Genomic DNA, 13,290 nt, shown 5'->3' with positions numbered 1-13,290 from the left:
GCTCTAATTATATTCATAGTAAAACTAATGCTTCAAAAATATTTTAGAATATAAATAATGAAATAAAAATAAAAATTGAAGAATTTACTATCAGCAAAATGTAACTACTCAAATCGTTATCCTCTATTTGTCATTAATCTGCAATCTTAAAAATATAAAATCACAATTATTATTTTCTTCAAAGGTAATCAAATAAAATAATGAAATTTTTTTAGTTTTATTTCTCATATACTTTTCTTGCATTTCTAAATTTAAACGAATATTTCTTCATCCCTTTAGAAAGACTAAAGGACATCTAAAAAATAAAAATTATAATACACTTATTCATTCAATTCAAAACTAGTCAAACATTATTAATTAAATTATAAAATTTCTTACTTGTTACATTATAAATTATTTTACTTCAACACAATTTTATATTTTTATTTTAGTGATGAAATATTTCTGTAGTTTTGAAGTGAATATATGAAGTATATTGCATCATGTTTTCTTTCAATCTACCTCTTCAACAGATGTACGAGTTACCAAGTCAACAATCGATTATATACGTGGTTGCTTTTGTGTATTGCGGCGATTTTTCAATTAATTTTGGATAATTATTGTTTGAATAATTGAATTTAATCGTAATCTATAGTTTCTGATTACATTAGGCAAAAATGTCTCTACAGAAATTTATGATTATAAATGCTGTGCCATTTGGCTTAGCTAGACTTCAAAGCAATGCCAGCAAAACTATTATAAATCTAACAGGAGGAATAGGAACAATGGATAATAATGATTCCCCAAGTTTAGCTCGTCTTAAAAAGACGAGTAAAAGGATTGCACATGCTCCAAGTTTAAGGTACGAGTTATTTAATTTTGCATGATGATTATTGATAGAGTATTGCATCATCATTTTTCGAAGCTTAATTTAAAATATGTTGGTTATGACATTAAAAGCAAGTCGTATCCTATTAATTAGGATACTCATTTATTTTTTATGTTCTATTCTATGCTTTATTTTAAAATCTGTAAAGAGTTTAATAACAAATTCATATTTGTAATAAATATATAGATTCAAAACAAGATCTTAAATATTCTCCAATAGAACATATGTCAAACAAGGATATTTAATAATGGATTCATAATTTCCTTGTATACTAACTTTCTTTCATAATATTTATTTATTCTCATAATATTTATATAAAATCTTTTAGTAAAACAGTGCTTTGCAATAGGTTGTACTGTTATGTATAAGTAATATCTTCTTATATCAATATTGAGATTTCAAAATCAGTTTGAAAGATGCATTATAAAAATTTAAAATCCTTCCTTTAAGGAAAGTTTTATTTTTAAAAATCTGAAATGTATATAAAATTTTTTTATTGTCTTTGGATTTTTTTTTTTTTTTTTTTTTTTTTAAATTTCTAAATACAACAACATATTTTTGTAAATGCAATCATGTTTCAGGAATATTTTAGCTTATTAATTTTAGTGTTAGAAAGTCTTCTAAATTGTTTCTGTTGTATCTTGAGTTTATAATTACTGTAATTCTCAGCTCATTATTATTATATTTTTATATATACAATTCAGTTTTTATTTGCTGAAAATCTATTATTTGTGACAGGCTGTGTATATTGTGTAAAATTTTTGATTACATGAAGATTCTATAAAAGTCAATTGGAAATATTTTTTTTGAATATAATCTAATTCTGCAAGTGATTATCAATGTAAACAATGTTTAAAAAATATTCAACAGGACATTTTATTCTTGAAAATATTCTATATAAAGTTCATTAAGATGAGTTATTATTGATTAAATTAACAGTTCATATTCTTTTTAATTTAAATTTCTTTTACTTAGAAATAGTTTTTTTTTTTTTAAATTTCTTCATAACTTTTTATTCTAGTTAATTTTGTTTTCTAATTTTGAGAAATCTTTTAAAAATACCACATTTGTCCTTTCTTTCTTTTTTTTCCCCCTTTCTTCCCATATTTTTAAATTAATATAATTTGACTTCTAATAAGAAGGGATGTTTTAAATAAGATATGTGACTTGTTCATTGATATCTGAAATTTGTGTATAAATTAGTGGATTACAAATCAGAAATATTCTATTTTTTTCTTGTAATTATGTTTTGTATAATTAATTGCTTAATTGTTTTCCTTGATTGTATTACTTTTTTTTTAAATCCTCAGAATGATTAAAAAAAGGAACAAGTTGTTACACAATAACTCTTCATCACATGCTTCACAAGAAAAATTAAAACTCCAAAGAGGGCTACTTGAACAGCAGCTGTTTGATGTAAAGATGGAAGTAAGTTGTTTATATGCTTATATCTACTATCTATATATCTAATAAATTAATAATTTTGTACAAACTAATTGCATTTGCTTGATTTTAAATGATAAGACTGTAAAAGTAATAATAGCTGTGTGCTTTAATTTTTTATAAGATTATAAAATGAAAAATTCCAATGAATACTTTAATTTTTAAAAAAGACATATCTACAATTCTGAATAATTAAAAATAAACTCTCTTTATTGAAGAAAATAGCTATGCAATTTAGTAAGGGGAATTATTTGAATTAATATAGATTGATGTTTAAGTTAAATTGTATGTAAATTGTTAATAAAACTTTTTACAGATGTTGATAAATTTTTTTAAACTTTTTATTCTTAGTCTTATATTTTTAATAATCAGGGTTTCTTTATATATATATGTGTGTGTGCGTGCATGTACACCATAAATTGAAAATAAATAAAAAATTCAAATTAATATTTCTGGTTCTTTATTTATTTTAACCTTATGTAATTAGTTTTCAAATGTTTGTGAGTTTTCTTGGTCATTCAATAGAAATTTTACAATAAACTTTTGAATAGGTTCAGGAAATTAACACTGTAATAATAAAAAAAGAAACTATGGATTCTTTGATCACAATTTTAATACACACCTTTAAAATAAATACAGTAATTTATCTTCATTTCACTATAATGCATATATGACAGAAAGAGTTGGAAAAAAAAATATATTATCTTTTAGCATTTTTACTCTTGCTTTGCTATTAATGCTAAATTTTAAATCACTTGGTATGCAGTAAATTTAATTCTAATGGACATGTAACAATTTTATATTTGTTAATAGATCTAAGCTCTAAATAAATTATTCCTTTCCTTTTACAGAAAATGAGGTTATTCTTGGAAAATGAAGATCTCAAGTTGCGTTGTAGTTCATTAGAAGAAGAAAATAATTTTCTTCGCATGCAGTTGCAGGCATCTCAAAACTGTCATCAAGAGGAAATGAATCAAATGTGTGAAGACACTCTCAAGCATGCCTCGCTTGTTAGCATTCCTCAGCAGAAGGATTGGGTGCTTCCACAGGTGTTCACACTCTTGATGATAACTCTGGGAGAACTGCTGAACAGGTAAAATGACAAGTTACTCATATATTTAAACATTTTTTTAAATTAGTTAATTCTTGAAATGAATGTTTATTTTGATTTAAAACAGAAAATATTTATTTAAAAATTAATTATTTGTACAAGTAACTATATACTTTATATATCAATTATGTTGTCTATAGATAAAATGTTAGATTTTTGCAATTGTTTAAAAGGTGCTTCTTTCATGTAAATATAATTTTTTTAAATTTACCCTCAACAAGAAGAAACAAGGAATCTCTGTACAGTTTCTATGTAAATGAAATTGTTTTCTTATTGTTGAATTTTTTATATGTATCATTTTATATTATTATATCACTTCAATAAATAAATATTTATATTTATGATCCTCATTGTATTTTATAATTAAATGGTAATAGTATTTCTGTCTTCATAATTGTTAATGAAATAAATTAGTACGGTAATAATTCTGTTGGCAAAATAATACTATCATTTTAATTTTCTTCAGTATTGCATTTTAATAGAAAAGATTATTTTGACAATAATCACTGTTATTTCTCCTACTATAAAATTATTCTATTTTAACACATCTTAAATGAAAAATGATTAAACTCATTTTAAAACTCAGCAGATGACAAATTCATTTTGTAAAATTTTGAATAAGTTCAAAAGAGTTTACTATTTTATTTAGAAATAATTTTGAGTAGAAATTGCAAAAACTCTTCTACTATATGTTGGGAGTTCAGCAAGAGAACTTAGGATATGTTAACAAGGCAAAATAAAATTAAAAAAAAAAAAAAACATTTTCTAAGGAAATATAAAATTTATGTTTCAATTTGGAAGAAAAACACTTTAAATCAGTTAAATATTTTTCTTTTTAATATGGTTTCTTATTTGTTAAGTGGATTTTACAAAATAATAAAAATAAAAATTATCTTTGAAATATCAGTTTCCGAATTTTTGTAATCAACTTTAATTTCATGTTTAGTTTTCAACCCAAGGAGATACTGACATTGCAACTAACAGACATTTTCCACATATTGAAGCATTGGATGAATTCTGTGATACCTCGACCTGGGCTAATGATACAGACGTAAGTATTGCATTCTTCTAAGGAACTTTGGAATTATATTAATAGAAAGAATTCACATTATGTTTTAAATGGTTGACAAAAAGCACATCATCTTATTACAATGCTTCTCTATAAAAAGTGCATTTTCATGCATGTATCATTTGTTCATGAATTTACTGTATTATCTGCAAGACTCAATATTATTTTGCTCTTGCAAATTATCTGATTAATTGATAATTTATTGAATTATAAACTTTATTTGTTATATTTTTGTTAACTGTACTGTATAAATATCTTAGAAAGGACAGGTTTAATAAATTTCAATTGATTTTCAATTCTGTGATATGCTGGTCATTTAAGAAAAGTGTCAACTAATAGTTAAAAACAAGTTTATTAAAATTTTAAGATTGTCATCTTAATATAATTGAATGCATGTATCAAAATCAATGCAAAAATATACAATATGTTAATCAAAATTTTCTGTCAAACTTTTCACTTTATTTCACAGGAAACTAAATATGTAATTTGATGTTTCTGTTAATTGACGGTTAACTATTTCTTAATATAGGATCTATAGCATAAGTTAAACTTGTAGGAAATTAAATATGGTATATGTAACTTTTCATCTTATGTAACTCTGAATCTGTGCCAGTTTTCATCTTATTAAAATATGTCATTTAATCTAGCAAAAATTCAATAAAATGTGACAGTTCTCGTAATTTTATACACCTTTGTAAAGTTCTCTTGTTTCCACTTTGCTTAAGAGAAAGATTCTATTTTCATAAGACTTTATTAAAAATAAATAAATTTGAAATTACATGTAAAGCTTTATTTTCCAGATCATATTTTAGATATGATTAAAAAATATATTTTACCAGGCAATCTGATGTTTTAAAATATAAATGTGTATATGGCTTTTTGAAAAATTAAAAACAAATTTTATTAATTAGAAATGATTATCTTCAAATACTAAACTATAAATTTATGGAAAATATGATTAAAAAAGATAGATAAAAAATGGCCATCTTATTTTAGTTCTTGCAATAATTTCTGAATATATTGTATCATTTAATTAATTATAATAGACACAAAAATGGTCATATTTATGTATTCTTTGCACCCCAATAATCAGTTTTTTAAAATTATTTTCATACAATATTTTCAATTAATCACTACTTGCATTTAAGCCAACATGTTTGTTTATTATAAAGTTGATTTTGTGAAACCCTCCTTTATTAAATTAGATATAAATTTCATATATTAAAAAATTACTGATATCATTCTCACTTTTCATTTGGCATATTTGGGAATTTTTAGTATTATTTTTCAAACTATGCTTATTTGATTTTTTTTTTCTATTGGTAAGTTTTACTTTTATCAAATTAAAAGAATGATTGTTTTCTTACACTTTGTGTATTTTGTAATAATACAGTATACAAATTGTGTATTAGAATTTTTTAGCCCTATACACTTGTTGTCATGGGTAACATATATTGTAGTAAGATTTCGGACTGTACCTCGAAGTTATATAATTTACCACACATTTTGCATGTTGCTAATTTTTTTTTTTTTTTTTAATATTGTTCTTTCATTGCCTTGAAGACTTACAATTTTTTAAAATAATGTGAATGAAGTAAATGTGGAAAAATAAACTAACTATAAATAAACTAATGAATGAATGAAGTAATATGGAATGTGGTAAAGTAATTTCTTGAATAAAATAGATAATAATAATATATACTACAAATTTATGAACACAGATTCCATTAAAAAAAGGTTATACGCAGATTTCATAAAAAGAAAAATAGTATGATGATTTATCAAAGTGAAATTCTTGTGGTTGGAGCAGTTACAAGTGGTTTTTGAAATTCCAATCCAAGTAGTGATTAAAGCATTAATTTCAAGCAAAATTGAATCTGTATATGTTTGCAAATTATATATCATGTGTTCGCCACTATAGCAATAAGTATTGTTTCCTCAACTATAGTGTGCTGCAATAAATTATTCAACTCATAATGTTCAGTGCAAATATGCAGCAGTTTCAATCGTTTAAGGTCAAATTGAAGCAGAACTGAGAATTTGTCTCCATATATAATATGCATAAAGGAAATATCATGCACTTCATTTTACCTGATGTTACACCTGTATAGTTCCCAAATTTATCTGAGCTTATCTCTGTGAGAATTTATTGAGATACTGGTATCAATGTAATGGAATTTTCAATCCATTTTCCTATTTAACACATACAAATTTTCTTTTACGAGAAAAGTTGAAGAACTTGTTTATTTTAGGAAATCTAAACTACATGTTATGAGAGATTAAACTGAAACTGCTGATGCAACAATCTTGGTAACCACTTTAGCCAAGACCAGTGAAGCATAGTTTCCACTTATAAATATCTGGAAGCTGATGACTACTATTTTGAATGCCTCTAGTAATTGCAGAAACTGTAAATAATATACATGAATCAAATAAAATTAAGTATATGCATTAGTGGGGAAATTTCATACATGCATACTTTAATAATTAGATGGATTAAAAATAACATTGATATGTTAAAAATAACATGATAACATTGATTTATAGAAAACACTTTTTTTGTTGTTGTTCTCTAAAAATTAATATATTGCAAAAAGTCTTGTTTTATCCATGTATAAATATGTTGTAATGTTATGATTTTAGTGGTCTCTTGGATCCAGATATGACATATATGTTTAAATGAATTTTTGTATTTAATCATAATCATAATCATATAATCATAATTTTAAAATTAAGTTTTCTGCAAGTGACTTTCACTACTGTAACTTCAACTAATTTTATTTAAAAAAAAAAAAAAAAAAAAAAACAACTGTTAACATCTAGACTGAATAGTTGATGTTGAGTATTTCCAACATCTATTGTACGTGCCAATTTCTTGTGGAAAAGCATTATATACTGCTATATGCAATATTGGTATATAACATAGTGCATTTTTTTTGTTGTTTTTGTAATAATAAATTATTACTTTTTTTCATAAATTGTCAGATATCATCACTCATAGTTAAGATGCAAATAAAGATTTTAAATTATAGCTTGGAATATTTTATTTTATCTTTTAGGTTTTTGTCGTCCCTTTATCACAAGACATCATTAATCAACCCTCAAGTACTGACTTGAAAGCTGGTGCGAGGATAATATGTCATGAAGAAGAGATTTCTTGTGAAGAAAAGGATGATTTCATGGAGGAAGTAGAAGCTGATCAGGTGGATGATATCAGTTTCCCTGATCCTTGGACATTCGATAATTTGTATGAAGATCCAGATGATGATGTTAATTTTTATATTTGAATACTAATTATTCAACATATTGATAAATATGTAAATTTGAATCTGAAATGTATGATCTGGCTGGATATATAAGTATCCAGATTTTAACAACTTTCATTGGTGGTTCTTACACCCTTAAATCTGACAACCTATGAATCCATTAACCTTTTAACAAAAAGTTTACTGTATGTAGTACAGTTATAATGGCAAAGCTGGGACAATGCTTTGTCCATTCAGTGAGGATTCTAGTGTCTACTGGCCATGAATTTTAAGTCACATAGATTTTGGTCACAAATACTATGTTGGGCTATGGATCTTTTTCAAACAGAAAGAAATTAATTAGGAATCTTTTTGAAAAAGAAAAAAAAATTTCTGATTATCAGGCAATGTTACAGTTCTTAAAAATTGCTAAATTCAAAAGTTATGTAAAGGTATAATTTTAGTTAGCTTAGTTTATTCATAATTTTTGGAATTGGAAAAAAATTATTAAAATTAATTTTGACCATTTCATCTGCATTTTAGTCTCCTAATCTTGGTAACAGGTATTTTTACATAAACCTGATATTTTTTTTTTTGTAATGCATTGTTTTCTTTTATTTAAATTGCCTTCAATCATTCTTCCATTTAAATTGGCTTCAATCATTGGAGCAAATGAGCATTTTTTTTTTGTTTTATTTTCATTGTTGTTATTAGACTTTTAAAAAATTTTTACCTTGTTTATAATTCATAAATTTTGTGAAACTCTCATAGAAATTTCAAAAATCTGAATGTGGACAGTATATATATATAATATTTGAAATTTTTGAATGTCACAAATGAAAATTAAATTAATATGATAAATAAAACTAGTTAATAAATATTTTTAAATTTCACTATTTATCTATATTGTAATGACATTTTAAATTATTTATGTTAAATCTGAAATGGTGTTAAAAAAATGGGAATAATACTATAAATTTTTATACAAGTCTTATGATTAACTTTTCCTTTTGAAACTCATTAGGTGTTCTGAGTTAGAATGTTTTTAGACTTCACATATTTTTTTTCTACCTTAGAATTAGATGAAATACTTCAAATTCTTAATTTAATCTTAAGATTTTTATATATAAATTGTTCTAATATTAAAAAGTGAATTTTGAAATAACTAGAAGGATTCTCTAATAAAGTTGTAACTTTTTTAGAATATTTGAAAGAAAGTTTAAACTTATGTTCAGCTATCAATTTTTTTGTCTGTAAAAACTTGAATTTAGATTGATTTACAAAATATGCTACTTTTTTTAAATTTGTTTTAGGTTTTGAAAAACCGAAAAGTAATTTTTAGTCTGTTTTTAAGTTTATATTGAAAAAATTGTTTTATCATTATATGAAAGATTATACTCAAGTCACTATTTTACTATATAAATTTTTATTTATTTATGTTTTTATTGTTGTTGAATTATTGCAAGTTCTTTGAGATTTCATATTTCAAATATTTTTAACAATGTATATTGAGTATTATAAAGTGAAAAGTTATTTTATTCTATTTTAACGTATTTCTTGAAGTATTTTTTAAATGAATGAATTTATTGTTGTATGATTGTTTTAAGAGTGTATTGATGTAAATATTTGATAAAAATGTAATTATAACATATAATCTCCACGTATGTTGAAATATTATCTGTTTATGTTATAAATAAAAATATAACTATTTATAAAGTTGTAGATGTCTAAGTTTGTAGCATTACATGAATTATATCTTATTGTCATATAATGTGTTGGATTTTACTCTTATTTATAAAATATAATATAAATATTCATTAATGAAACTAAATTATGAGCTTATAAAGAAATGGGGATAATTTTCAATAGAACAGATATTAATTTGTTAATTAATATCTGTATATTAATTTGTTAATTAATATCTGTTAATTAATAACATATAATTAATAATAGATCATAATTAATAACAGATTTAATATTGAGTTTTTTTCAATAAATTATTTTAGAGTTTCATTTAATAATTTTTAAGTGTTGTAACTTGATTTTACATGCAATAATTCTTGATAATTCAAGCATAGTGTGAAAATTTTAATGAAATGATTTTTGCTTCATCCAAAATATCAATTAAATATTAATTATCTTTTAAAATATATATATTATTATTATAAAATATTCTTTAAATTAAATAATTAAATTCTTGAATCCATATGTGCAATTATCAAAACAATAATTTAAGAGATAATATAAGAAATTATGGTCAAATTATATTCCTGGTTAATTTTTTCAAAAATTTAAATCTGATTATACCAGCTCTTTTGAATATTAATCTCCATATTTTTTATTTATTTATTGTAATGGAGTGATTGTAGAGATAGCATTAAAAATATTTTCAGTGCACTTTTATTGGTAAACAGAATTGTTATTGAATTTTTCAATAGAACAGATTGTTTTTTCCCCTTTTTATTTGTTCTTTTATAACATTAATTAAGTATAACTTAAACAGAAATTAATATGGATCCAATCAAATTTTGGAATATGCATGGCAGTTTCATTATTTAGAATATTCCTTATTTTAAATTTGTGTTTTTGTATATTACAATGAATGTTGATAGGCACTAAATATTTTATTTTAATTTGAACGCAGACAATAATAAAAATTTTATATGTTTCAAATTTATTTTTTGTTCACAGAAATAGCTTTATTAATATTATTTTAATATTGCCTAAAACTGCATCATTTTAAAAAATTAAGAGTTGCTAAATCTATTTTAATTTTTTTATTTAAATTTCATTGTAATTAAAAACCTTCCAAATTTTTAGAAATGCAAAATTTAGTTAGATGCATCTTTATTGCCTTCATTAATTTATTACAAACTTTTGTTATTTATAATATATTGTAAAAATTTATAAACACATATTGTTATGTGTTTTAATGTTTTTTAAAAGTAAACTTTGAAAATGCAGTATTAAACTTTAAAATTGAGGTACAATTTTTTTTTTAAAAATAGAAGAACATTTTAAAATATAAGTATTTCTACAATTGACAAGGTACTAAAGCATATAAGAAAATATTTTTAAATATATTATTTATTTAGTTAGTTTGCTGGAATTTTTCGAAATTGTGTTGTATTGAATTGCATTTTCAGATTTATTAGCCTCTTGTTCTTGCACTTCTGAGAAGTCTTATTTTCTGTTATGGTAAAATTCGTTTAACTAATATTTCATAATGAGCGCTCATACTTTTTATTTTAATCATGAAATAGTTAAAGGCTGTTTTCTAGAAGAAAAGCTACATTTAAAAGTTACAATTAAAAAAATTGATTTACTAATATTTAGTGTTGTTTAGAATTAAGGACCATCTATGTTATTTTTCATTTCTCATCAAATCTTGAGATTTAATTTTCTTACCATTGCTATACTTTCTTTTTGTATACGTCGTGTACAAGAATGTAGACTCGTCAATGTAATTTCGGAAGTAGTCTCCCCGAAACTTTCCCGCATGTTCCACCTATCAAAATTTTGGACGATGAATAAGGCCATGAACACTTCGAATTTCTTTTTCAGAGTTTCGCACAGAAGCGTTTAGTGCTAGTAGCATAATTAAGAAAATTGAATATACATTTTGGACGCTTTTTTTTACGTATTAAAGCTAAAATTTGATGCCGATTTATAATTTTAGTTTTAATAATAAAATCACATATCAAAATTCAATTTATTTAAATCGTTTCATTTTTCAGTTATTACGTTTACATCCATATGAAAATGCGGACCAACAGATAATCACCCTTTCAAAAATTATTTATCAAAATGTGGTAAAAAAAAAAAAAAAAACTACACTTCAGATGTTTTAAGTGGGTTCAATATTTCACTAATTCCAAGTTGTTGCATTTATGACAGTGCATTTACACGCTTGATAAAATACAGAACAGCAAATGGTCCAACCTTGGACAGATTTGGTTCAAAATCTTATTCAGATCTACACTTTAGATGCCAAATTTGTGCACTAAATTTTACTCGTATAGCTCTTTTAAGTTCTGTAACTATTGGACAGTGAGATTGACAAGATTTCTTGCGCACTAGTCATTCAGAATTTGATAGAACTTTAAGAATTTGGTGTAATGAATATATATCAGATTTCGTACCTCGGAGATAACATAATGCACAGACAGACATTCCAAAAATGTGTTTTTTGGATTCGGGTGATCTAAAACGTGGAGATTCGTCAAAATGTCGAGTTCAACCATCTCGCATTTTTATATGAGAAAATAAAGATGGATCGATTCATTGGCAAAAGTAACTGAAATAGGGAACCGCGTTGAAAAGTTGATTTTTTGCGAAATTACGAATTTGTTTTGTGTAATATTGTGTAATATTACGAATTTCGCTTCAACCTCTATTTTTGAAGAATTTACACTAATTTTTTTATCTTCATTTGCATACATTTTAATGCTATTTTATATCTTAAAAAGTTCTTTTCTCAAATTCTATTTTCTTATCAAAAACTTTATAAATTAAATCTAATGCATATATATATATATATATATGTAATGATATTTTAAACTCTAATTTCAATTTAATTAATTTCTAAGATTTTATCTTAATTTAGCCCATAGTAAGTTCATTCTCTTATTTCGTGATCCAATTCCACTTTCTCTACTTAATTAATTCAAGAGAAGCTTTATAAAATTGCTTAGTCAGCTAAACGCCGATACTTTTCACACGCTCGGCGTGAAGGGGTAAAAATGTCCAGTAAGCACATTCTTTCTTAAAAGAACCCTGCGTTTCCCTTACATGTGATTAACATGCGTCAGAAATCCCTATCAGAATCTTATTAATATATTAGCACTGTGGATAGATATTTTCCCTATCAAAATCTAAGGTTATATAAGGCGAGGGATAATTTAGTTCGGCCTTTTTTCCCCACTCTGGCTTTTGTCTGCGCTGTGGCGGACGTCTTGTCCGCGTCTCTGCTTGTAAATAATTATGCTTTCTCGATGGATATTAAAAAGAATTTAAAAAATGTTAAAAGTCTCTTCAATATCTTCAAACTGCATCATGCTTCACAACAAATAATATTACATATTAAAAAGCCGACAGGATGCGAATTTATTACATATATATATATATATATATATATATATATATATATATATATATATATATATATATATATATATATATATATATATATATATATATATATATATATATATATATATTGTTCAAATTTGGTATAATAATTTCTCAACATGTTCTGCAGTTCTTGAATTGGAGAAGAAGTAACCTCTTCATTTAGAAATATTTTACAGTTGTTTTAGTGCTTCACGATGTGAAAATAATAATAATAATCCCAAGATTTAAAGAGTGAATAGAAAGACAACTTATATTTTGGTTCAGTAACTATATTATATCTTTCGTAAGATATTTACAAAATTTTAAGCAAATCGTTTGATAAACCTCTAAATAAAAGATTTTTGCTTCATACATTTTAACCTTATTTTTCCAATTTTGAAAGAACTTTTGCCACTTAACTGGTATATGGTGGTTTCGTAGA

General features: G+C 24.0%; 1 protein-coding gene across 1 annotated transcript; it reads left to right on the top strand.

Annotated features, from left to right (window-relative positions):
- Window positions 1–509: 509 nt before the first annotated feature.
- Window positions 510–8,904, top strand: LOC129965907 (uncharacterized). Its single transcript, XM_056080186.1, has 5 exons — window positions 510–841; window positions 2,179–2,296; window positions 3,163–3,404; window positions 4,369–4,473; window positions 7,551–8,904. Exons 1-5 carry the CDS (start codon window positions 657–659, stop codon window positions 7,606–7,608), a joined length of 708 nt encoding a protein of 235 aa, XP_055936161.1. The 5' UTR covers window positions 510–656; the 3' UTR covers window positions 7,609–8,904.
- Window positions 8,905–13,290: the final 4,386 nt, after the last annotated feature.

This window comes from Argiope bruennichi, chromosome 4 (genome assembly GCF_947563725.1).
Source record: "Argiope bruennichi chromosome 4, qqArgBrue1.1, whole genome shotgun sequence".
In the NCBI taxonomy this organism is placed as follows: domain Eukaryota; kingdom Metazoa; phylum Arthropoda; class Arachnida; order Araneae; family Araneidae; genus Argiope; species Argiope bruennichi.
Note: the sequence above shows the minus strand (reverse complement) of the source record. Positions and strands in the feature narration are given on the sequence as shown.